General features: G+C 41.6%; 1 protein-coding gene across 1 annotated transcript in view; it reads right to left on the reverse strand.

The window, feature by feature from the left end:
- Nucleotides 1-5527: 5527 nt before the first annotated feature.
- LOC137040659 (NACHT, LRR and PYD domains-containing protein 12-like) overlaps nucleotides 5528-26986 on the reverse strand; it is a 98540-nt gene continuing 77081 nt past the window's right edge. The window contains exons 9-12 of the mRNA XM_067416448.1: nucleotides 12327-12500; nucleotides 12052-12225; nucleotides 6859-7030; nucleotides 5528-6376 (exon numbers count right to left, since the gene is read on the reverse strand). Coding sequence (XP_067272549.1) covers nucleotides 6865-7030; nucleotides 12052-12225; nucleotides 12327-12500 — 514 coding nt within the window. The 3' untranslated portion in view covers nucleotides 5528-6376; nucleotides 6859-6864. The remainder of the gene's footprint in view (nucleotides 6377-6858; nucleotides 7031-12051; nucleotides 12226-12326; nucleotides 12501-26986) is intronic.

A 26986-nucleotide genomic window follows, 5' to 3' on the forward strand; every position in this document is an offset into this window, starting at 1 on the left:
GTTTAATAAGTTTACACTGGCAAAGAAGAATCGTGCTACAATCAATCGTACAAGCACATCTATACAGTATTAAACCAACAGCACACTTAAAATACAACGCAAGAAAATATGAGTTAAATAGTTGTTTCTTATCGGAATTCAAATGTCTCTTCATTGGTCTGTGACCAATCAGATTGTGTTGCTCAATGCCTGCAGCCAATCAGAGGCAGAGCTGCTGACGGTACTCGTCTGGCTGACGCTCACTCGCGAGGTTTGCAGCCTTGCAGGTGAAGTACAATGTTGCGTTACATTATTTATTTAATAAAACACTGAGAGCGGAAAGTACATTGCTCATTCTTCAGACCAGTTCAATTACGTCACATCGCTGCCTGACCTTGATGGTGACGATAAACTGTTTTGGAATAAAATGGCCAAACGTTACGCGATCCCGAAAAGAACCGGAAAAAGTCCTGCTGTTTGGAGGTAAGTAATATGTAATGTCACTAAACGTGAATAAAAAGTTGAATGAACATACACCTTTTTTTGGTTGGAGCGAAAACGTACTACGATTGGTCAGCACGATATGGCCGTGATCTGATTGGCTTAAGTAGACGGTGGGTGGAGTCTACGTATTTGTGGATTATTTTGAGTCTAGACGCTAGAAATGTTTCAAAATCCACGCGCTGTGCTGCGATCCACAAATGCGCAAGACGAGATCCACAAATGAAGAGGAAGCGATTCACAAATGAAGAGGAAGCGATTCACAAATGAAGAGGAAGCGATCCACAAATGAAGAGGAAGCGATCCACAAATGAAGAGGAAGCGATCCACAAATGAAGAGGAAGCGATCCACAAATGAAGAGGAAGCGATCCACAAATGAAGAGGAAGCGATCCACAAATGAAGAGGAAGCGATCCACAAATGAAGAGGAAGCGATCCACAAATGAAGAGGAAGCGATCCACAAATGAAGAGGAAGCGATTCACAAATGAAGAGGAAGCGATCCACAAATGAATGCAACTTATGCAGGGCAGAGTTTGTGTTTTTGACATGTGTGGATTTTTTGTTACTCACAAATGTCATTGTATTTATTTGTGAATCTAATTCATTTTTGTGAAACTCCTGCATATATTTGTGGATCTCATATATTGATTTGTGAAATTATTTATTTTTTGTGAATCGCTTTACATATATTTTTGGATAACAATATATTTGTTTGGAATAAAGCAACAATATTAACCCCATAGTGAGGCAAGCCTGCTGAGTTTCAGTTTATTTGAGATGCGCCTCAGTTCATGATGAAAGTGATCGCTTCCGTGACCTCATAGTCTACTTATTTGCTTTTTAATAATTAAATACATGCAATTGGCCGAATAAATCTTTATTAAAATTAAGAGACAATTTGTACAAAACGAAAGAGGCTTTTTACAAAACAAAACTTAATATTAAACTAAATATAAGCACCAAAATCATTTCTGACCCACTCGCATCTTTGCACTTATTGCCTATCATAATCAGATGAAATTTAAAAAATAATATTATGATATTTAAACATAAATATGAAAGAAAAAAAACATTGTGTAATGGCTACAACAAGTAAAGGCTACAGATTTAAGTCATGTCTAAGCTGGATTTGAACGAACATCATTTTACCGGCGGGTTAGTGAGCGCGCGCCTGCGGATTATTGAGCTGATCACACCGGCTGCGCTCATTAGTCATTACAGGCTCGTTCTCGATAAGTGAAGTTTCAGGCCATGTCCACACTAATACGTTTTAATTTGAAAACTTATATTTTTCTCTCCGTTTTGGCCTTCCGTCCACACTGAGACAGCGTTTTAAGTCAATGAAAACGTCTCGTTTTGAAAACGCTCTCCAAAGCGGATACATTTGAAAACGCCGTCTTCGCGCCGTAGTGTGGACTGTGAAAAGGGAGGCTTTTTAATACGATGACGCATTTTTAGCCATGTGATGCAGTCATATGACCAATTCACGCCGTATTTATTTTGGCATGTCTCCCAGTCTACATTTTCACTTGCTTTTAGCACTTTATATTCATGTGTTACTCGCAGCAACAACTCCACCGCACTGTCGACCCATTTAAAAAACTCTCCTTTTCTCGACATTGCCGCAAAATTTCAAAGCGAGTAGAGGTAATGACGCAAGTCGAAGCGTCTTGGATTTGCACATGCGCAGTACGGCGATGTAAGCGTTTTCAGGCGTTTCAGTGCAGATGAACATTTTTTGGAAAACAATTGAAAATGATAGTGTGGATGCGGAGCGTTTTTAGACGAAAACTCAGTTTTTAAATTTATCCGGATTAGTGTAGACATAGCCTTATTAACTCATTTCGGGAGGAGCACATACAGATAATTAAACAACAGAGCCGTTAGCTTATCAAGCAAAAATCGGAGCCCGGAGCCCTCCCCTGGACAGCCAAATACGCATAATCTTTACTCTATTTAATTGATGTAAGTGTGAACTCATGAATTACAGTTAATGTGCCGGGCAGGGCCGGTCTCTCGGGTGCACGGGCTCGGGGGCAGGGTTGGGTTTGATTTTTTTGAGCCGATCTAAATTCTGGCTAAAAATATAGTTATTATGTGCCGGCCCGAATTGTGCTCGTGATGGAGCGGTAGTGGAGCGCTCTCGGGCCGAGTAAAAACCACAACGCTCCGACTTTTAAAAAACCCGCTCCTCAAGGGATACCATATAAGAGTATGGTCCGTAATGCAGCTTTGAAATTATTTCAATTGCTCAACTGCACTGTGTTGCCAAGTCCAGTTTTTTTCTGCAGTTGTACCTCTCCAAAATAACACATTTTACCCCCAAACACAGTTTCCCCCCCGGAGAACCCCCCGAGAAGCTGTTGTTTAGGGCTAGTAGTTGGCGGGTTTTGTTGTAAAAACTTGGCAACCCTGTCTGCACGCGCGCTGGAATACACGATCTTTGCCGGTGTTGTAAAAAAACTCTCATTGGTCTGATCAGTTTCTGTTCAGGGATAATTACTCCTCTATGGAGCGAGGCCAGACCGAACCGCCCGACCTAAACAAGCGGGGCTAAGTTCGGCTGGCATCCAGGCTAGCCTACAGTACTAAACAGTTTTACTGGCCTTAAAAGGTACAAGTACAATCAGTGTTGGGCAGTAGCGTCGCTACAAGTAGTGACGCTACTAGCTTAACTACATTTTTCAGTAGCGTGGTGGTACCGTCGCTGTTTTCTCAATGAAATAGCTTTTCAGTAGCGAAGCTCTTCTGTTGATCAAGTAGTCCGGTAGCGTCCACAACAAGCTAACGTTACATTTCCCCAAGCATTTCTGAGGATCAAGCTCAAATTGGAAACACAACTGATAAATCGCGAATATACTTCACTTTATGTGTTCCTTTCTGCCTCGCGCAGACGCGCACAGATGCGCGCGAGCCTTTCAAAGTACTCCTTTGGCAGTGAAGGCGTAAAGACGTGATAGGCGCCAGCACATCTAGTTGACGTTTTTTTTTTCCTAGCGCTCAGTTCGCTGTTGCACGCGCATCATCCGTGCGGTGACAAAAGAGAAACTAGAAAGTTTTAAAATCTATTGTGTCTCTTGAATAAACACCTCTTGTTAAAAGTATCGGGTTCCAGCCTGGCCACCTCTTGATATGAATGAAACTTGTTTCATGTGTGTGGGAGATAGATCACACACACACACACACACACACACACACACACACACACACACACACACACACACACGTTTTGTTTTTTTGCCATGTTTGTACTGTTTGGAGCAGGGCTTAATTATTTTGCTACTGTACTTTCTGGACTGGACTTTTTTGTACAAGTTGAGTTGTAAATTAACTTACAGTTTGTCCTGCAAAAGTGCCCAAGTCTAAATCGAGCATAAATGCAAACACACAGTTGTGTATGCATGTCATACACATACAGATGAACATATACTAGGATAAGGGATTAAGCCGGGATATTTTGGTAATCCCGGCTCAATTTATCCGCTAATATATATATATATATATTTGCCTTCAGGGTATGTTTACATGACAGCTGTGTACTAAATTTTGCATAAAAATGACAAGATCCCCAAGATATCCCGGCTTAATCCCATATCCTAGTTTTGTGCAATAGGCCCCTGGTTTTGTCAAATATTATGGATCACATGTTTTTGTTGCCGAATTGATTTCGGACAGTTTTATGAATAACTAAAAAAAATGTGTGTCTATATGCTTGACTTTTATTGATCACTGAAATAGCATTGATTGGAATGAAGTGGGTTCAATATAAAATTAAATAAATAAAAAGTAGCTTAGATGTAGTAAAGTACTTTTGTCAAGTTGCTGTAGCTTAGCTTGCTACATTTCCCAGGGGGGTAGCTTCAATGTAGTGAAGCTGAATTTAATGTAGAGTAACTGGTAGCTTAGCTCACTACATTTTCCAAGTAGCTTGCCCAACACTGAGTACAATATTCCTTCTACTGAGAGAAGCAATGAAGAATTTCCAGCTGTGTTTACATTATTTATGGCATAAGCATATATGAGCGGTTCAGAAATCATAAATCTGTAATATATCTGTTATGAATAATAAATAAATAAACACAAATTATAAAGACACATTATAGGTAAGCTGTTCATTTTCATTGAGTTTTACTTTCACTGGTAAACTGAAAAATTGCGTCATTTGAGGTTTTTTTCCCCACGCAGTTCATGAGAGCGGCTATAGCAGTCCTTAACACAGCAAGCGTACACCATTAGAATGTGTTTTTAACTTTCTAACACAAGTTTTTACATTTACCTCCACTACTACACATTCGCTAATGTAGTGTCTGTGTCCTAAAGTCCACCAATGAGATCCAGTGTGCTGTTTCCAGGAGGGAACGCTAAACAATCACACTCCATTTGCGATTCGGTTTCCACGCCGGTCGTGAGTGCGATTATGGCAGTTAATGACACAACACGCGTTCACAATTGTAACTAAATTAAATTAATCACTGAACTAGTCCTACTTTTAGAACTAAAGCGTCGATTTCCTATACGACACAGTATCGACAGCGGCTTCCGTGACCTAAAGTCCCAAAATGCATTGTGTTGCTTCCGTCACGTCCCAGACTCTATAGAACGATAGCAAGGAAAACTAACTTTATTTCTCTCCGAGAGCCCCTCGTGGTCGGAGCGTTTCCGTTGTGTTGTGGTTTAATTTAGTACGGCTGCTCTACTGGGCCACCATAGGCGACCGCTCCAAATGCGGTGGATTATGGTCCATGAATGCTGAGACTGCTAAAGCTGAATCTGAGTCTGGGCTGCTGTGGGAATCAGCCGTCATCTCTCACTGTAGGGCAGGCAAAGCTTTGAGTCTTATGAGCACAGACATTTACTGCATTATGAGACATATCCTCACATTTAAAAATACATATTCTGTATATACAATAAAGAAATACAAATGTAAAACAGATTAATGTAAAATAAAATATTAATAATAACTCTTAAATCAACAATAACCATCAACATTACTCAACATGTGTGTGTGTGTGTGTGTGTGTGTGTTTATATTAATGCGGCGTTATTAAAGGGATACTTCACCGCTTTTTCATAATAAACTATGTTATTCTCTTAACTAAGACAGATGTTGTTCCTATTGACAGAAATGAGAGAGGGAAACGTGGTGGGGGAGATGTGAGGGAGGATTTTTCAGGCGGGACTTTTTACTGCGCCGAGTCGAAGTACTCCCAGAAGTGCTATTCCGCCACACATTATAGTTCCTTTTTAATCAACTTAGAAAAGCGCCACGTTTTATTTTATGTCATCACACTAGGTTGTTCAAATATTGGTGTAACTGTATTTAAATAGGGCAAACGTGGAGGTGTTTGGTGGCTTCTAACTTGATCTCTGTTTGGTACCATAGTGAATGAACTGGGCTTAGTGGGCTAAGCTAAATGCTATCAGATCGTCACCGCGCGTCAGAGAGATTAAGAGCACACACTGAGACGAGAGAGGTGTGTGTCAACTCGTCTTAGTTAAGGGAATAACAGTTTAATATGAAAAAGCGGTGAAGTATCCCTTTAAATCTGAACGTCTGAATCTCTTCCTCCTGCGTAATCATTTTAAATGATAATACACAAGAGCTTGTATGATAAACTGTACATTTGTTAAAGCAATGCTTTCTGAAAAACTGCATGTAAGCAAACAGTTTGAGTTGATACCAGCTGTAGGTTTGCAGTGTGTTCATGAAGTGCTGTACAGCAGCATCTCAGCAACATTACCATCACACATATTCATTTATTACAGTATTATATTGAGAAGCTCCTGAGGATCTTTAATCTGATGGTGGCTTTGCTTGTGCTGTTGATTTCACAGGTTCAGCTTTAGATGTAAACCATCTCTGGCTCCAGGTAAGACAGAAGTCTTTCTCTAGGCTGTGAGGAGGAAGTAGAAGAGGAAATAATCAGTGTTCAGAGAAACAAGCTGCACATTAGGATCAATATTTCAGTTACTCTGAGTACAAACTGTAATTACAAAAGGAAAATATATTTACCAATATATTACTTGAAATATATTTTAATATATTGTTAATACATGGAATAATATATTGATGGTATTATACAATATATTATATATTGCAAAATATGTAAATAATTGCCACTTTCAATATATTGGAAAATATAAATATTAAATCCCATATATGTGAATATATTGCCTAATGAATTGCATGATATTTTCCAATATACTGCAATATATTTTTGTTTCGTAAGGAATTACTGTAATCAGATTAGTTACTGATTTGACATTATTTGGTGTACATATTGTTTCTAAATATTTATGTCTTAAATATAATGCATTTAAGCGTAAATTCCCATGTGTGTGTTAGTGTGAGTGGTGTAAAGTGATGTTTCCTCACCTCAGGTCACAGTTTGAGTCTCGAGTCTCGTATCACGTCTCTGAGCTTCTGCTTCTGTGAGTCTCTGATCTTATTGAGACTCAGATCAAGCCCTTTTAAAAACTGCAGTGCTTTTGAGTTTGTCAAAGACTGAGTTAAAGGAGAAACATCTGTAATGCCACAGTCATATAGTCTAGAGAGAGACAAACAGACACAAGAGAAAAGAGAAGTGATTGTAACTTTCACTCAGAGTGTGATATCAAACCAGAGGCCTGACATGTTCATCATCAGAGTCGTCTCAATGTGAATCCATGAGATGAGAGACTTCAGAGAAAAGAGAAATTCCCCCACATGAATTCATCAATGTCGAATCTGACAGGAACATTCACAGACGCTTGATTTGCACTTCATAACAGCATTGCTCAGGAGAATAAAGAGCTTGTGAGCTCCTGCTTTACACCTGCAGAATTTCATATCAACTTAGTGTTATTATATTTGAGTAAATGTGATAATCCTATTCCCGTTACTGTTCTCACCACTAACATCATTTCTTGAGCAAATGTTTGAAGAATAATAATGAGGTAAGCTCTGTCTGGTCTGATGCATGTGTTGGCAGTTTTCCCGAAAGCATCTCATACTAACACATTATTCCTGACTGACGTTACTGACCGACAGAAGCTCCTCATCCCAGCTCATATAAAGCTAACGGATGATAACATGATCACACACACCTTATGGTCTGGGACACTGAGGCCTAAACTGACCTGCGAGTGTCAACTTCAGACCCGGCTATCATCACAAAACACATCGCTAGAGGAATTATTTCACACAGATATAAACTTCACATCATCCGGCTCTTCATCAGATATTGATTAAAACTCTTTTGGTTACATTTTCACCCAAAAATGAAAATTAGCCCATGATTTACTCCTCCTCAAGTCATCCTAGGTGTGTGTGACATTCTTCTTTCAGACGAATAAAAGTTGAGTTATATTAAAAAAGTCCTGGCTAATCCAAGCTTTATAGTGGCAGTTAATAAATGCCTTTAGAAGTGAATTGATGCGTTTGTGTAAGAAACATATCATATTTAAAGCTTTATAAGGTAACATTTCTGTATTCAGTTTATGGGGAAAGTGTTGAAAGTGCCTCTGCAGCTCAAAGGCTTACGCTCCAGTTACGCTCGTCAGACGTCGCGTACGCATCTTCAACTCAGAGAAGCACTTTCAACACTTTCACACGGACGGCGATCGGCCAGAACTTTGATTAAAAAAGTTTTAAATATGGATATTTTTCTTACACAAACGCATCGATTCCCTTCAGAAGGCCTTTAATAACCTCTCAGAGCCAAGTGGAGGAGTTATATGACGGACAGATGCAGTTTTATGCAGAGGTGGAAAGAGTAACAAAATATTCTACTCAAGTAAAAGTAAAAGTAGCTCATTTAAAATGTACTCAGAGTAATGTAAAGGTTGCTGCCCCTTTAAGACCTAATGCCCTAAGGATATGCGTCGTCTTTCTCGACTGTATAACGTTCTCTTAAGGCATATTCAGACTATGTCTGCTGGATACTCATCAAGATGGACATGTTGTCATACTTCTTGTGTGAGTTTGTCCGTTCAAGCACAAGACTTGAAAGAGAACTCAATATTTGTGCGCTGTGAGACGAGTGTGCGCTCTCGGATGAGTGCAGAGACAGATCTTCACACAGCGCTCTCTCTCATTCGTGTCTTCTGGCGAATATACCCGGGTGATGGCGGCGAAATGACTGGTCATACGGCAGCACTCGCATGCATTGAACACCGTTTACAAAGAGACCGCTTTGCCCGTTTTTCTTTTATTATCGCTGCTGTAGGCCTACCACTGAGGAGCCAGCACGTGTATCCATCGACAGAAACATACAGAAAGCATTATTTTACAGTTACAACCCATATTAAAGATGCCTCATCATCAGACGTGAGATGAACTGCGGTGGAAGTACCGGCACCTTTTACACGGCACCCCTGCGCACCCCGGCTGGGAAACGCTGTTCTAGGTCTCCAGCGCTACTTTCCAGTTTTTCGTTCATCCATCAGTTTGCGTGTATTACGTGAATTCTACGTTATAATGTAAAGTTAATGTTCATGACTGGATACCGCCGGGATTCCCTCTGCGGCACAGAAATCAATCGGCCTTAAGTTATAAACACACCTTTATCTGTTTCTTCATTTGCATCCACCTTTTGTGCAAATTTAGCCCCGTTTCCACCAAAATTACCCGGAACAATTTGTACCAGGAACTTTTTTACAGGAACTTTTCTCCCCCCCAGACCTGCAGCTGTCTGCGTTTCGACCGCGATCTAAAGTTCCGAGAAAATTAGGCAAATTAGTCCAGTGATGTAGGACTGCGCGCGACTGCTCCTCCAAGCCAGTGACGGACAAGGGCTGTCACTTTTCGATATGCATGCGAAGATGACGTGAAATATCCGTAATCGAACTATAAATAAACTATCCGGTTTTTAAAGTGCCATGTAGCGCAATTGTTTTTACTGTCGGTGCGTTTACATGGAGCACTGCAATCGGTTTAAAAGTCCAATCTGAAAGAAAATGCTCCATATAAACACCTGATCAATCGTAATAAAAATGCCCAAACTGAATGAAATTGTAATCGTTTTGAGATGGGTGGATAAACCTTTTCATGAATCGATCAAACTAAACATTTCACCATGTAAATGACCTGACCGGATTACTTTTGAGTGTGCGTCCTTATGTGATGTACACAGCTCGCGCCTTCTCCACTGAAGAGCACACGTCGCGCTCATGCACCAAGCATGACAAGAGAGGAAATTACATTTTTCTGAGGGAGAAACTTTTTATTTCATAAGAAGTTATGAAGATAATGTTGGCATAATGACACTGTCCCTACGCCTATGTAAGCAAACAATCATTAACTACTTCAACTGCGCCTGACATTAGAATTAATTTTCTGAGATGATTATTACACTTTACAACAAATGAATAGCTTTTATAAAACCGTAAAGTCCTGGTGGCCGTTGAGAGTTGCTATGGCATCCGTAAACACATTCCAGCTGCTGGAGATGACGGCGTTGTAGATCATTGAATATATTCGAATGCATTGCTTGATATTTGAATTCCGTTCGAATTAGATTTTTTTCAAAAATGACAGCCCTAACGGACAGTAATCATTTTTGTGTGTACCGATTGAAAGATTTAGTGGACTGTTTACATGAGACGTTATCTAAACCGATCTGGTGTTTACATGTGATGACTTTCAATCGCAATCATTTTGTCACATAAGCAGTTTGTCTGCCGCATCAGAAATGTCTCCGCTGTTTTCTCCAGCAGCTGGAGTGTGTTAACTGAAGCCATAGCAACTCTTAACGGCCACCAGGACTAATACAGTATTATATTATAAGCTATTTAATTGTTAAAATAATCATCTGAGAAAAAAAAAAAATTCTGTCAGGCGCAGTTAAAGTAAAAACTGCCTGGGGCAATATACGCTGTGTCATTACTCCAACATTATCTTCATAACTTACGAAATAAAAAGTTAACCCCTCAGAAAAATGTACTTTCCTCTCTTGTCAACATGAGCGCGGCGTGTAAGACTGATTATTACTGAACGTAGACCGAACCTCGCAAACGACTTTTAAAAATGCCCGTTGAAATAAAATGCTGCCTGAGCTCAACCAATCAGCATGTTCAGCGCCCAAGTCCCGCCCTCGAAAGTTCCTGAACTTTAAAAAAGTACTACCTCACGAGCAGGGCCGTTTAGAGGGGGAAATATTTACCCGGAACTTCATTTATACCCTGGTTCCTGCGGTCTAAACACACCGAGTACCACCCAAAGTTCCTGGGTAAAGTTCCTGTGGTGGAAACGGGGCTTATGATATCCTCCAGGACAACACCACGTTATTTTTTTTCTATATCCGAAGTATTTCCACACTAGCCAGGGGTTCACGACGGCGTTTTGCTTTCACCTGAGTCTGCGTCACTGACGTCCGTCTTGTTCGTCTACATCTGATATTTGCGAGTTTGTTCTCTCCCGCGCCCCGGACGCGATATTTCCCCCAGGATGGTAGGGGAAGGTACCGCCTTTTTCGTCTCTGATTGGCTAGAAGGGCTCTCCTCCGATTGGTTACACATCTCACGTTCATGGCAGGCTGTCAGCTAGTCTGTTTTGATCGTCTTTACAGCAGATGTGAACGAAGTCAATCCAACATAGCCTACACACACACACACACACGTTTGTTTTTGTGACATATGGGGACATTCCTAGGGCGTATTGATTTTTATACTGTAAAAAACTTATTTTCTATCCCCTTACACTGCCCCTAAACCTACCCATCACACACACACACACACACACACACAATTACTAGTATGTTTAACATGCGCTAAAATTATTTATTAATAGCAAGTTTATGCAATGTTAGGTTCACAATAAATAAAATCTGTCATATTTGAATACTGTGGTGTCTCTTCAATGAAATTGTAAACTTAAAAAATAAATATAAAAGTAAAATATAAATCTGAAGACACGGACATATAGCGCTTTTCTTAGTATGTTGGATTGACTTCGTTCACTTCTGCTGTAAAGACGATCAAAACAGACTAGCTGACAGCCTGCCATGAGCGTGAGATGTGTAACCAATCGGAGGAGAGCCCTTCTAGCCAATCAGAGACGAAAAAGGCGGTACCTTCCCCTACCATCCTGGGGGAAATATCGCGCCCCGCGCCCTCTATTCAATATAGTCGTTTCCGGATCGCGTTTTTTCCTCCCCTCTTTGCATTAATGATTTATTTTTACTCAGTAACGGATGTGGTTTAAAATGTAGCGAAGTACAATACTTTAATCAAAATGTACTTCAGTAAAAGTAAAATTACAGATTTTTAAAACTACTTAAAAAAGTAGAAGTACACAGAAAAACGACTCAATTACAGTAACGCGAGTAAATGTAATTCGTTCCTTTCCACCTCTGGTTTAATGGACTTCAAAAACAGAGCAGCACAGGGAGCCATTATAAAGCGTGGATTATCCAGGACTTTTATAATATAACTCTGATTATGTTTGTCTGAAAGAGGAATGTCATACACACCTAGGATGAGCTGAGGTTGAGTAAATCATGGGATCAGTTTCATTTTGGGGTAAACTATCCCTTTAACCTCAACAGTGAACTGTGATCAGACTGTAACTGTACAGTATAATGATACTAACTGTAGTTTCTCCAGCTGGCATTGAGGGATCATCAGTAGATCACTGAGGTTTCTCACTCCAGAGTCTCCTAGATTATTCCAGCTCAGGTCCAGATCTCTCAGGTGTGATGGGTTTGATTTCAGAGCTGAAGTCACAGCAGAACAACCTTCATCTGTCATATCACAGCATCTTAACCTACATTGAGAGAAATGAGAAAACTCTTTATTCTGTAGAGTTATATCATCTTCATAAATGTAGTGTGAACTCAGACTATCATGAGATATTGAGTTCTTCACCTCAATCTCTCCAGTTTACAGTGTGAATCCTTCAGTGCGTCACATAAGGGCTTCACTCCAGAGTCTCCTAGTTTATTCCAGCTCAGCTCCAGCTCTCTCAGGTGTGATGGGTTTGATTTCAGAGCTGAAGTCAGGATGAGACACTGTTCCTCTGTAATTCTGCATTCACTCAGACTGAAGACAGAAAGAGAAAAGACAATGACTCAGATCTGAGATGATGATCTTATTAAAGACATACAGTGGTCATATAGTCTATAGTTCCCATAATCTGCTTGTAATCGAGTCTCTAGTTCTGTGAGCTGGAAACTGTTGTTTCTTCTCTTTCTTTGTTAAATCTTTTAACCCTTGTGTGGTGTTCATATTTCTGTTACTCAGCCAGTGTTCGTGGGTCTGGTGGAGCCGCTGCATTTTTGGGGTTTTAATTCAACTCAATCTAAAATGTTATGTTAAAATACTCAACAGATATTTACTTCAACCCAATTACAAGCAATATAAACAGCATATATGGTTAATATTTTCTCTTTACCTTTTGTTAGATCACATTTAAGAATTGCTACCTCGTGTGGGAACGGCAGGGGTAGAAACAAAACTCACTCTTGTAGCTACTCTCTCACACTCTACACACAATCTCTCTCTCACACACACACACACACACACACACACACACACACACACACACACATACACGTCTATATTACCAAGAGGGGACTATCACTCTACACTATCCAAGAGGGGACCTGTGTTTCTAGTCATTTTGAAGAAACAAAAATCACATACAAAATTTTCTTTTAAGGTCCTTATTCATAATATAACTTCAAATAAGCATTTTTTTATTTTTTTAAAAATATGCCAAGAGGGGACCTGAACGATGTCTACCTATCCAACAGGGGACCTCCATAGACTCTAATGGAGCTGTGTGTGTGTGTGTGTGACCGATGTCTACCTATCCAACAGGGGACCTCCATTAGTCTGCAGTGGAGCTGTGTGTGAATGTGAAGTGAGCTGGCAGTCAAGTCTGTCTTCATTTTATATATATATATATATATATATATATATATATATATATATATATATATATATATATATATATATATATATATATATATATATATATATGCATTTGGCATATATATATATGCCATCTCCACCATTACATGTCTTTACAAATAAATAACATAAATGCAGTTAAGCTTCGTACAGACTATATAATGTGTCAAGTAATAATATGTCTTTTTATAATAACTGTGTTCTTTTGAATGTACTGAGAAGTATTTATTTGTAACCTAAAATATACTTTAATACTTTAATTTATTTTTAAATATATTTATTACACAGTCGCAATAAAGTTACAAGATGTAACATCAAGTAACACACTACACTTAGTTAGTCCACAAGTCTTCTTGTGCTTTAGTATGTTAGTCAACACATTAAAATAAGTTAACTTGTTTACACAGGCATCTGGTATCACAATAGGCACACACACACACACACAAACACAATATACCTTAGACATAATACCTAATACATTACAGAAAAGTCATTTCTTTAAGAAATTCATTCTCTGTTGTGTCTTCATAATTACAGTATATGATCAGTCCACATCTCTCATTTAAGATTATTGTCAGGTACACCAATGTATTTACATGATTGAATATTACAGGTCATTATTGAATAGTGATTACGTTACACACACACTGACTCAGGTCCCCTGTTAGATAGTAAATCACGACGCCTGTGTGTTTGCTGTGACATTTCTTATCATCACAAACACACTGTAAAGATTTAGAGTTTTTACAGCAATACCTGAGTTTAAAGGGTTAAATCAAGCAGAAATAGCTCTCTAATGTATTAATTGCAGGTCATTATTGAATAGTGACTACGTTACACACACACTGACTCAGGTCCCCTGTTAGATAGTAAATCACGACGCCTGTGTGTTTGCTGTGACATTTCTTATCATCACAAACACACTGCAAAGATTTAGAGTTTTTACAGCAATACCTGAGTTTAAAGGGTTAAATCAAGCAGAAATAGCTCTCTAATGTATTAATTGCAGGTCATTAATGAATAGTGACTACGTTACACACACACTGACTCAGGTCCCCTGTTAGATAGTAAATCACGACGCCTGTGTGTTTGCTGTGACATTTCTTATCATCACAAACACTCTGCAAAGATTTAGAGGTTTTACAGCAATACCTGAGTTTAAAGGGTTAAATCAAGCAGAAATAGCTCTGTAATGTATTAAATGCAGGTAATTATTGAATAGTGATTACGTTACACACACACTGACTCAGGTCCCCTGTTAGATAGTAAATCACGACGCCTGTGTGTTTGCTGTGACATTTCTTATCATCATAAACACACTGCAAAGATTTAGAGTTTTTACAGCAATACCTGAGTTTAAAGAGTTAAATCAAGCAGAGATAGCTCTCTAATGTATTCATGGCAGGTCATTATTGAATAGTGATTGTTACACACACACTCACTCAGGTCCCCTGTTAGATAGTAAATCACGACGCCTGTGTGTTTGCTGTGACATTTCTTATAATCACAAACACACTGCAAAGATTTAGAGTTTTTACAGCAATACCTGAGTTTAAAGGGTTAAATCAAGCAGAAATAGCTCTCTAATGTATTAATTGCCGGTCATTATTGAATAGTGATTATGTTACACACACTCACTCAGGTCCCCTGTTAGATAGTAAATCACGACGCCTGTGTGTTTGCTGTGACATTTCTTATAATCACAAACACACTGTAAAGATTTAGAGTTTTTACAGCAATACCTGAGTTTAAAGGGTTAAATCAAGGAGAAATAGCTCTCTAATGTATTAATTGCAGGTAATTATTGAATAGTGACTACGTTACACACACACTGACTCAGGTCCCCTGTTAGATAGTAAATCACGACGCCTGTGTGTTTGCTGTGACATTTCTTATCATCACAAACACACTGTAAAGATTTAGAGTTTTTACAGCAATAACTGAGTTTAAAGGGTTAAATCAAGCAGAAATAGCTCTGTAATGTATTAATTGCAGGTCATTATTGAATAGTGATTACGTTACACACACACTGACTCAGGTCCCCTGTTAGATAGTAAATCACGACGCCTGTGTGTTTGCTGTGACATTTCTTATCATCATAAACACACTGCAAAGATTTAGAGTTTTTACAGCAATACCTGAGTTTAAAGGGTTAAATCAAGCAGAGATAGCTCTCTAATGTATTCATGGCAGGTCATTATTGAATAGTGATTGTTACACACACACTCACTCAGGTCCCCTGTTAGATAGTAAATCACGACGCCTGTGTGTTTGCTGTGACATTTCTTATAATCACAAACACACTGCAAAGATTTAGAGTTTTTACAGCAATACCTGAGTTTAAAGGGTTAAATCAAGCAGAAATAGCTCTCTAATGTATTAATTGCCGGTCATTATTGAATAGTGATTACGTTACACACACACTGACTCAGGTCCCCTGTTAGATAGTAAATCACGACGCCTGTGTGTTTGCTGTGACATTTCTTATCATCACAAACACACTGTAAAGATTTAGAGTTTTTACAGCAATACCTGAGTTTAAAGGGCTAAATCAAGCAGAAATAGCTTTCTAATGTATTAATTGCCGGTCATTATTGAATAGTGATTATGTTACACACACACTCACTCAGGTCCCCTGTTAGATAGTAAATCACGACGCCTGTGTGTTTGCTGTGACATTTCTTATAATCACAAACACACTGTAAAGATTTAGAGTTTTTACAGCAATACCTGAGTTTTAAAGGGTTAAATCAAGTAGAAATAGCTCTCTAATGTATTAATTGCAGGTAATTATTGAATAGTGACTACGTTACACACACACTGACTCAGGTCCCCTGTTAGATAGTAAATCACGACGCCTGTGTGTTTGCTGTGACATTTGTTATCATCACAAACACTCTGCAAAGATTTAGAGGTTTAACAGCAATACCTGAGTTTAAAGGGTTAAATCAAGCAGAAATAGCTTTCTAATGTATTAATTGCCGGTCATTATTGAATAGTGAATATGTTACACACACACTGACTCAGGTCCCCTGTTAGATAGTAAATCACGACGCCTGTGTGTTTGCTGTGACATTTCTTATCATTACAAACACACTGTAAAGATTTAGAGTTTTTACAGCAATAACTGAGTTTAAAGGGTTCAATCAAGCAGAAATAGCTCTCTAATGTATTAAATGCAGGTCATTATTGAATAGTGATTACGTTACACACACACTGACTCAGGTCCCCTGTTAGATAGTAAATCACGACGCCTGTGTGTTTCTCTCCTCAACCCCCACAACCCCCCACTCACAATTTACATTTCAATAAAGGAGACTTGAAAAACCAGTTTGTGAACCACAGGCCAATAGAGCTCAAACTACCAATGTGGCAGAACCCTTCTCAAATAAACCAGAGAAGATGCTGGGATTTGCCCTGCCAAATTAAACTAAATTACATTTTTTACAATCGCTAGGCCACATTTCTCAATACTTTGGTCATTTTCAAAATCCTTCACACAGTTCTCCAAACCAACTTTCTGCTTCACATCAGTTATTTCACATTCAAAATCCACAAAAACCAACAAAACACTTAATTCATGTCTCAAATCAAGTGCCAATGATCCACAGTTTAGCTTGCCCAGACTGAAGTTGTGATCACTGTGTGAAGAGTTGAAAAAGTTGAAAAAGTGTGTTTATTATTGAGAAATGTTTTGTAAAAGAACATTTTATATCACAGCTTAACTGTGGATCAACATTGCTTTAGCAAAAAATGCATTCAATGGCAACATCTTTCAATTTACCTGAAATCTTTTCTCACTTTGACACAAACCCAATCAAATCTTTGTTCTACAGGCCAATTCGCACGTCCTTACAATCTGTTTTTAAAAGTGTTAAACTTATGGACAAAACAATAACATAATACAAAACTGAATGAGACAGCAATTTACAACATGTATACAGTAATACTGTAATGCAATTTATACTGCTAAAAAAATCAAACACTATCAAAGCAACTTTGATGAAACTGAACACCAACACAAGTGTTAGGCCATTACCATCCATTCAAAAGAGGAAACTTAGGAATAATGTTGTACTGTACTGTAAGCATGCAGTGAATTATAAGCAGCAGAGAGTGTCATTCTAGTTTTGTAAAGATATTTTAATTGTATAATGTTCCTGATGTTAGTGTTGATGTAAACCTGCGCTGCTAGTGCTCTGGAAGAATGAGTTGATTTGTAAAAGTAAAATTAACTGCTGTGAAGCTGAAAGTTGGTTAGCAAATTTATAAACTCCTCACTCAGTTCTCCTAAATATTGGGAAATATGTCCTAGCGATTGTAATTTCATTTCATCATGTAATTTCAATTTATTTTTGGCAGTGTATTTGGTCTAGGACACAGGTAACAGTAGTGAGCTTCTTTGTATCACCTGTGAGAGTCTTCATGCATTGAAATGTAAATTACTGGTGGGGGGTTGAGCAGCAAACTCAACACACACACTATTCTCTATTCCAATTTCAAGAGAACATCTAAACCACTAGCCCAAACACATTACAAGTGAAAGCACAAATGAATACAAAAGATATGATACACATGAAATAAACAGTGCTTTTCAGGACGGTCTGTCAGTAGTTGTAATATAACACTGTATTGTCCTCACTGTAAAAAAATAAAATAATAAAATATATATATATATATATATATATATATATATATATATATATATATATATATATATATATATATATATATATATATATATATATTTTTTTTTTTTTTTTATAAGTTAATAATTTTAAAGTTACTTTTTCTCAAAGTGTATGTTCACTTAACTGAACCTACTATGACATAAGCAACTATGTTTACTGGGATACTTCCTATTTTTTTAAAAATAATTTTGTATTAATTTTAGCATTTTAGTTTAGCATTCGTGGACTGTCAGAGATACAGCTTTTGGGGCGTGTGCTTTAGGTGTTCACCCATATAGCACGTGAGTAATGAAGAGCCTTCTGAAGCAAAGTGGCACGTTTGTGTAAGAACAATGTCCATATTTTAAACTTTATAGACTAAACAAACTATTTTTATTGAAAGAAATTGTGTTTTAGTGTTATTATGAAAAGAGTAACCCCTGACGCTAAGTTTTGTTTAGCTCTATCTTCTCTCTTCTGCGTTTGTCAGTGCACATACGTCAAGGATTCATGGGTGAAGAAGGGTTCCCTTTCGTTCAGTCACTCCGACGTAACGTCAGTGACTGACGAATGGGGGTTTCGCTTAGAAGCCTGTCATCTCCGAGACTAGAAAGCGCCCAATGGCAGTGCCAATGCCATGGGCATGCGAGATTTGCATGCGTAACTCCGCCTACCCACGTGGGTATATAAGGAAGTAGCTGGCATCATCGCATTATGTTTTAATGCTTCGGAGCCAAGGGTTACATACCTTTCACTCCTATAAGCCTTCTGAGTTAAGTCAGGTCAAACGCCAGGCCAAGCGGCGCTCCTGACGCGGACAGCTCAGAGATGGGCAGTTCTTTCCAGGAGACGGCAGCAGGGCCGCTCCTTCCCCCGGTGGAGGGCCGGGGGAGAATCTTTCGTTCCGCTGCCGCCCCCCGGGGTGGCAGCACCCTAATGTGGTTAAAGAAAGAACTGACAAACCCATCTCTGAGCACCCAGAGACCGGTGACGGCAGTGTGCGCCGCCCCCGGGCCACGCCGCTCTCGTCCCTCTCTGTCGCCAGCCCCCTCTCAGAGCAGACCCCAGTGGAACGCGAGTCCTTCCCTGGTCTCCTCTGTCAGGGCGCAGCCGTTACCGCCGCCCCGACACCGGGCCGCTACGCCACCCGAGTCCGGGCCGGTAACGCTGCCTCGCTGCCCCACCGAGGGTACGCCGGTGCTCCGCATGACCCCGTTGGTACACTCCCTGGGAGCGTGGCTACAGCTGCCGGGACTGTCCCGCTGGGTCGCACGGACCATCCGGCTCGGCTACGCGATTCAGTTCGCGCGAGCTCCTCCCCGCTTCCGGGGTGTCCGGTACACCATGGTGGGGTCCAATGCCCCAGTCATGCGTGCGGAGATCGCAACCCTACTGGCGAAGGGTGCGGTCGAGCTCGTCCCTCCAGCCGAGATGAAGTCCGGCTTCTACAGCCCTTACTTCATTGTACCGAAGAAATCCGGTGGGTTACGACCGATCCTGGACCTTCGCGTCCTGAACCGATCCCTTTACAGGCTTCCGTTCAGGATGTTGACTGCGAAACGCCTTTTCGAATGCGTTCGTCCGTGCGATTGGTTTGCAGCGATCGACCTGAAGGACGCGTACTTCCATGTGTCCATCCTTCCGCGACACAGACCGTTCCTACGGTTTGCGTTCGAAGGGCGGGCATATCAGTATGCTGTACTACCATTCGGGCTAGCTCTGTCCCCTCGCGTCTTCACGAAGATTGTCGAGGCAGCCCTTGCGCCACTCCGGCAACAAGGGGTTCGCATCCTGAACTATCTCGACGACTGGCTCATACTGGGCCACTCTCGGGACCGGGTGTGCGAACACAGAGACCTGGTTCTCCACCACTTAGCTCGTTTGGGCCTTCGGGTCAACTGGGAGAAGAGCAAACTCTGCCCCGTGCAGAGGATCTCTTTTCTCGGTATGGAGATCGACTCGGTCGCCATGTGCGCGCAGCTTACCGGCTTGCGCGCGCAGTCGCTGCTGACTTGCCTCAGGCAGATAGAGAGCAAGCGTGCGGTTCCACTGAAACTGTTTCAGAGGCTCCTGGGGCATATGGCATCTGCAGCCGCGGTAACGCCGCTCGGATTGCTTCATATGAGACCGCTTCAGCACTGGCTTCGCGATCGAGTCCCGAGATGGGCATGGCGGTCTGGCACGCTCCGGGTCCCAGTGACTCAGGCCTGCAGACAGACACTCACCCAGTGGTCGAACCTCAGTTTTCTACGGGCAGGAGTGCCCTTAGAACGAGTTTCCCGGCATGTTGTTGTGTCAACAGATGCGTCCACCACGGGTTGGGGTGCCATGTGCAATGGACATGCAGCCGCCGGCTCTTGGTCAGAGAGCCAGAGCCGCCTGCATATCAATTGCCTCGAGTTGCTGGCAGTACGGTTCGCCCTGCACCGCTTCCGAGCGTTGCTGAAGGGTCAACACGTACTAGTCAGATCGGACAACACGGCCGTAGTAGCGTACATCAACCACCAGGGCGGTCTACGCTCCCGCCGCATGTCTCAACTCGCCCGCCATCTCGTTTTATGGAGTCAGAAGCGCCTGAGGTCCCTTCGTGCTGTCCATATCCCGGGGATCCTGAACCGTGCAGCCGACGAGCTCTCACGGGTTCAGCCAATCCCTGGGGAGTGGAGACTCCATCCCCAGTCGGTCCAGCTGATTTGGGATCAGTTCGGGGACGCACAGGTAGATCTGTTTGCCTCTCACGACTCGTCCCACTGCAGCCTGTACTATTCCCTGACCGAGGGCACGCTCGGCACGGATGCACTGGCGCACAGCTGGCCGCGGGGCCTACGCAAGTATGCGTTTCCCCCAGTGAGCCTTCTTGCACGTGTTCTGTGCAAGGTCAGGGAGGACAAGGAGCAGGTCATTTTGGTCGCCCCGTACTGGCACGGCCGGACCTGGTTCCCAGAACTAGTGCTCCTTGCGACAGCCCCTCCCTGGCCAATTCCTCTGAGACAAGACCTACTCTCTCAGAGACGGGGCACCCTGTGGCACCCGCGTCCCGATCTTTGGAACCTCCACGTGTGGCTCCTGGACGGGACGCGGCAGGTTTGAGTACCCTACCACCTCCGGTGGTGGCTACCATCACTTCCGCTCGGGCCGAGTCCACTAGACAGGCCTATGCGTTGAAGTGGAACCTCTTCGTCAATTGGTGCTCTTCTCGCCAAGAAGACCCCTGGAAATGCCCGATCGGGTCTGTGCTCTCTTTCCTCCAGGAGGGGTTGGATCGAAGGCTGTCTCCATCCACCCTGAAGGTTTATGTGGCCGCTATCGCCGCCTACCATGACCTCCTGGACGGGAAAACGGTAAGTAAGCACGACCTGGTCATCAGGTTCCTGAGGGGTGCGAGGAGACTACATCCTCCTCGCGCTCCTCTCGTACCCTCTTGGGACCTCTCAGTAGTTCTGAGTGCTCTGCAGAGGGCCCCATTTGAGCCTTTGCGGTCAGTAGATGTTAAGTTCTTGTCTATGAAGACGGCGCTCCTGACCGCACTGGCCTCCATCAAGAGGGTAGGGGACCTGCAGGCATTTTCGGTTGACGAAGTGTGCCTGGAATTCGGGCCGGCCGACTCTCACGTGATCCTGAGACCCCGGCCTGGATATGTGCCCAAGGTTCCCACCACTCCGTTCAGAGACCAGGTGGTGAACCTGCAAGCGCTGCCTTTGGAGGAGGCAGACCCAGCCTTGGCATTGCTCTGTCCAGTACGCGCCCTTCGCGCTTACATAGACAGGACGCAGTGTTTCAGGACCTCAGACCAGCTCTTTGTCTGTTATGGTGGGAAGCTGAAAGGGAAGGCTCTCTCAAAGCAAAGGCTGTCTCACTGGATAGTGGACACCATTGTTTTGGCTTACCAGCAGCAGGGACGCCCATGTCCCCTTGGGGTCAGGGCCCATTCCACCCGGAGTGTGGCCTCCTCTTGGGCTTTAGCACATGGCGCTCCGCTGACAGACATCTGCAGAGCTGCAGGCTGGGCGACACCAAACACATTCGCCAGGTTTTATAACCTCCGAGTGGAGCCTGTATCCGACTATGTACTCGCCTCTACTAGTGGCCGGTAATGGATTGGCTCAGGTGTCTTCGCTTGCTCGCCATTCCACTCCACGGACTGGATACGTGCGATATTTTTCTCAGGTGAGTTCCCCGAGAGCCCTGAGCTCCTCCAGCACTGACGACGCCGACGCCAGTAAGTCTGCCCTTAGCCCAGACACTCGTGTCCGGCCAGGTGCCCCATGTGCATGGTTCCCCTCCGGCGACCCCCACATGTGTATTTCCACCGTAAGCCTCCCTGAGCGGGTGTATTCCCTTGGCAACCTTGCCACCTCCTGGGGTTAAAAATCCACCTTCGGCTGGTACCCCAGTGATCTTCCGTATGCAGCCCCCCGGGGTCATACGTGTATCCCTAAGTCCTCCCTACGGGTAGGCATCTTGGCGCATATCTCCTCCTGGAATATGCCTCCCAGTGTACCTTGGTATTCCTGCGTTAAGTAGAGGCCTTTGACCGTCCTACTTGCATCAGGGTTCTCACGCTTGCGCAGGGCACTGGAAGACAGCCGAGTGGCGTTATTGCATTGGGACCCCCATTCGTCAGTCACTGACGTTACGTCGGAGTGACTGAACGAAAGGGAACGTCTCGGTTACGTATGTAACCCTCGTTCCCTGAGGAGGGAACGGAGACGTAACGTCCCGTTGCCACATCCGCTGTACCGCTGGAACGGAGTTCAACTTGGCTCCTCAGCAGGTAAAACATAATGCGATGATGCCAGCTACTTCCTTATATACCCACGTGGGTAGGCGGAGTTACGCATGCAAATCTCGCATGCCCATGGCATTGGCACTGCCATTGGGCGCTTTCTAGTCTCGGAGATGACAGGCTTCTAAGCGAAACCCCCATTCGTCAGTCACTGACGTTACGTCTCCGTTCCCTCCTCAGGGAACGAGGGTTACATACGTAACCGAGACGTTACTCTTTAAAGTACAACTCCGGTGAGAAATGACCCTCGGGGTAATTAATAGATGGTTACCGAGTAGATCGTTCTCTGGGATGCGTTTTCATGGAAATCAAGTGTAAAGAGTTTTATCTCTAAAAACAGATTTGAGTGACGAACGCTGTGCTAAGTGATGAACTGTGACTTGGAATCTCATATGGGCCATTGTTTCCGGAAGAAAGCACTGAACGCAGTAGAGAAAAAAAAAGAAAAAAAAGTCCATGTAATTAGATTTCACAAACTTAATTCCTATCGATCAGCTCACTTAGCACAACGTTCGTGGCTCGAGTCGTCGAGACTGTTTTCCAAGATGGCTGCAGTCTGTAAACGTGTAATGGACTGTCTTTATAAAGTACCTTCTTATTAAACCGTTTGTACTCTAACAAGTTCTCAATGCTTCGGTTTGCATGTAGGGACCCTCATTATGCTGCCTTGTTAGTGTGAGGTTATTTTGAGCCTTGTTAGTGGTATTAACTAGCAATTTAATTTCACTTATTCCATGCCCCATAGACAAACATTATAAGCTAATCTGTGTTTAGAGATAAAACTTTTTAAATTCGATTTTCATGAAACCGCATCCCAGAGAACGATCTACTCGATAACCATCTGTTAATTACCCCTAGGGTCATTTCTCACCGGAGTTGTCCTTTAAGCGCAATGTGATTCGTGTGGCACTGAAAACCGAAAGCTAGTATTTTAGTCTATGGATCAGTTACTGTGTGGATCAGTTATATGATGGTTAGATGCACTTTTATGGACCGACAAGGCACTGGCATTTTAAAGCTGGGAAGAGCCAGGACTTTTTTTAATATAAATTTAAATAACTCAGATTTTATTCATTTGAAAAAAGAATGTCATATACACTTGGGACGACTTGAGGGTGAGTAAATCAGTAATTTTCATTTGTAGGTGAACTAACTGCTGTAAACTGGGCCCACAAACACAGTAGATCCACACAACCCCCCACACAATTTACATTTTAATAATAATAAATAAGGGAAGACTTGAAAACCTAGGGCCCTATAATTTCCGCGATCACGGAATCGCGGACGGAATCGCGGAATTGGCATATTAACGCGGAATCTGCATATAAACGCGGAATCTGGTGTTAACGCAGATTTCCCCGGAATTTTACATATTTGTAATGAAATTCTGTGTCGTGTGGGTGGAGAACGTATGTCTGAGGAAAGTGCAGACCGGGGGAAGCAAATCTTCGCGACACAACCCCTCCCGTCATTTCAGCTCGCCCGTCAAAACAATGAAAGTATGGCGAAGTTGGTCTCCACGGCTCTGCTTTCGGCAGCGTTAAGAAACTCGACGCTAACGGCGGTTTCACACTGCACGCGCAGGCGGCGCAGAAGCTTTCCGTATGGAGAGCGTGAGCCGCGCTCGTGTATTGCACAGACAGACAAATATTGTCCATTCTGTCAGATTTTCCGGTGTTCTGCTCGACCCCTGTCATCTCGTGCTTTGATTTATAATGTGCACATTAGGCAGCAATGCATATCTGCTGCAAATGCGACCGTTTTCCCCTCTGTTAGTCTGTTCCAAACATGCATTTAACATGCTCTATATGGGTAGTTTACATGATAAGTAACCTTAAAGTTAAAATTAAGCATCTAGTTTTAATCATTTAAAGGGGCCTTTGAAGTTGGGGAAAAAAACTTCTGGCAGTGTTGTGTTTTCGTGTATTTTTATTTTTCACAGCTCTGGATATCATTATGGTGATTGTTAAACACACAGAACAATTCACTACATGATCTCATGGTGCAATGTTTTTTTTTTATGTTAATTTTCAAATTTAAATGTTTTACTTAATAGTACTTAAGAGTACTGTAAAATATGATTCTTATGATTTTTTTTTTTTTTTTTAGTTCTTTTTAAAAAAAAAATTACTTGAAAGAAAAAGCTAATGGAGCACTTTCATTTTAACTTATATAAACTATTATAATTTATTTTACCGGAAAGTTTAAAGCTAATAACCATTAATATTTGAAGTATTTGAAGTGCTGTGTTATGTCAAATATCATATTTGTCCTAAAAAGTAAATGTGATGTTTGTTACCTCGATAAATTTAAGGTCATTCCTATTTTTTGTTTTATGTTGTATTATATTAACATTAAAAGCAAACTCTTTTTTCACCAAAATTACAGTAAAGGGTAAAAAAACTGAATTACCAAACATTTTAACGGAAAAAAAGGAATCTGCAAAAATTAAAACGGAAAAAACGGAATTTGGGAAAAAATAAAACGGATTTTATAGGGCCCTAAAAACCCAGTTTGTGAACCAAAGGCCAACCTAGAGGAAAGGAAAATCAAACCTGAGATCTCCTTCTCAACTCACATCTTTCTCCTAGACAGAAATGAGATCAAGTGAACATCAAATTGAGACATAAGGCTAAGTCTCCTGCTTCTCACATGTTTATCCTGAGACAAAAAATGACATTCTCTCATGTTTATCTCCACTAAAGTTTCATAAGAGATCTCAACAACATCACATACTATGCTCTGATTTGTCTCCTTGGCTAGAGAGACTGGATTGCTCATATGTGTCTCCTCTAAAGTTTCAGAAGGGATCTCAAAAGTATCGCATGCTGTGCTCAGACTTTTTTCTTCAGCTAGATACTCTGGAACTCTCACTTTTGTCACCTCTAAAAAGTTTCATAAAAGATCTCAATAACATCACACAGTGTGCTCAGAATATTCTCCTTAGTCAAAGTCTCTGGCACTCTCAAATTTGTCAAACAAATGTTGGTCACTTTTTCAAAACTCTTCACAGAGTGATCACAACTTCAGTTTGTGCAAGCTAAACTGTGGATCATTGGCACTTGATTTGAGACATGAATTAAGTGTTTTGTTAGTTTTTGTGGATTTTGAATGTGAAATAACTGATGTGAAGCAGAAAGTTGGTTTGGAGAACAAGTTTTGAAAATGACCAAAGTATTGAGAAACGTGGCCTAGCGATTGTAAAAACTGTAATTTAGTTTAATTTGGCAGGGCAAATCCCAGCATCTTCTCTAGTTTATTTGAGAAGGGTTCTGCCACATTGGTAGTTTGAGCTCTATTGGCCTGTGGTTCACAAACTGGTTTTTCAAGTCTCCCTTATTGAAATGTAAATTGTGAGTGGGGGGTTGTGGGGGTTGAGGAGAGAAACACACAGGCGTCGTGATTTACTATCTAACAGGGGACCTGAGTCAGTGTGTGTGTAACATATTCACTATTCAATAATGACCGGCAATTAATACATTAGAGAGCTATTTCTGCTTGATTTAACCCTTTAAACTCAGGTATTGCTGTAGAAACTCTAAATCTTTACAGTGTGTTTGTGATGATAAGAAATGTCACAGCAAACACACAGGCGTCGTGATTTACTATCTAACAGGGGACCTGAGTGAGTGTGTGTGTGTAACGTAAATCACTATTCAATAATGACCTGCAATTAATACATTAGAGAGCTATTTCTACTTGATTTAACCCTTTAAACTCAGGTATTGCTGTAAAAACTCTAAATCTTTGCAGAGTGTTTATGATGATAAGAAATGTCACAGCAAACACACAGGCGTCGTGATTTACTATCTAACAGGGGACCTGAGTCAGTGTGTGTGTAACGTAATCACTATTCAATAATGACCTGCAATTAATGCATTAGAGAGCTATTTCTGCTTGATTTAACCCTTTAAACTCAGGTATTGCTGTAAAACCTCTAAATCTTTACAGTGTGTTTATGACAACAAGAAATGTCACAGCAAACACACAGGCGTCGTGATTTACTATCTAACAGGGGACCTGAGTCAGTGTGTGTGTAACAATCACTATTCAATAATGACCTGCCATGAATACATTAGAGAGCTATCTCTGCTTGATTTAACTCTTTAAACTCAGGTATTGCTGTAAAAACTCTAAATCTTTGCAGTGTGTTTGTG

This window comes from Pseudorasbora parva, chromosome 14, assembly GCF_024679245.1.
Source record: "Pseudorasbora parva isolate DD20220531a chromosome 14, ASM2467924v1, whole genome shotgun sequence".
NCBI classification, from domain to species: domain Eukaryota; kingdom Metazoa; phylum Chordata; class Actinopteri; order Cypriniformes; family Gobionidae; genus Pseudorasbora; species Pseudorasbora parva.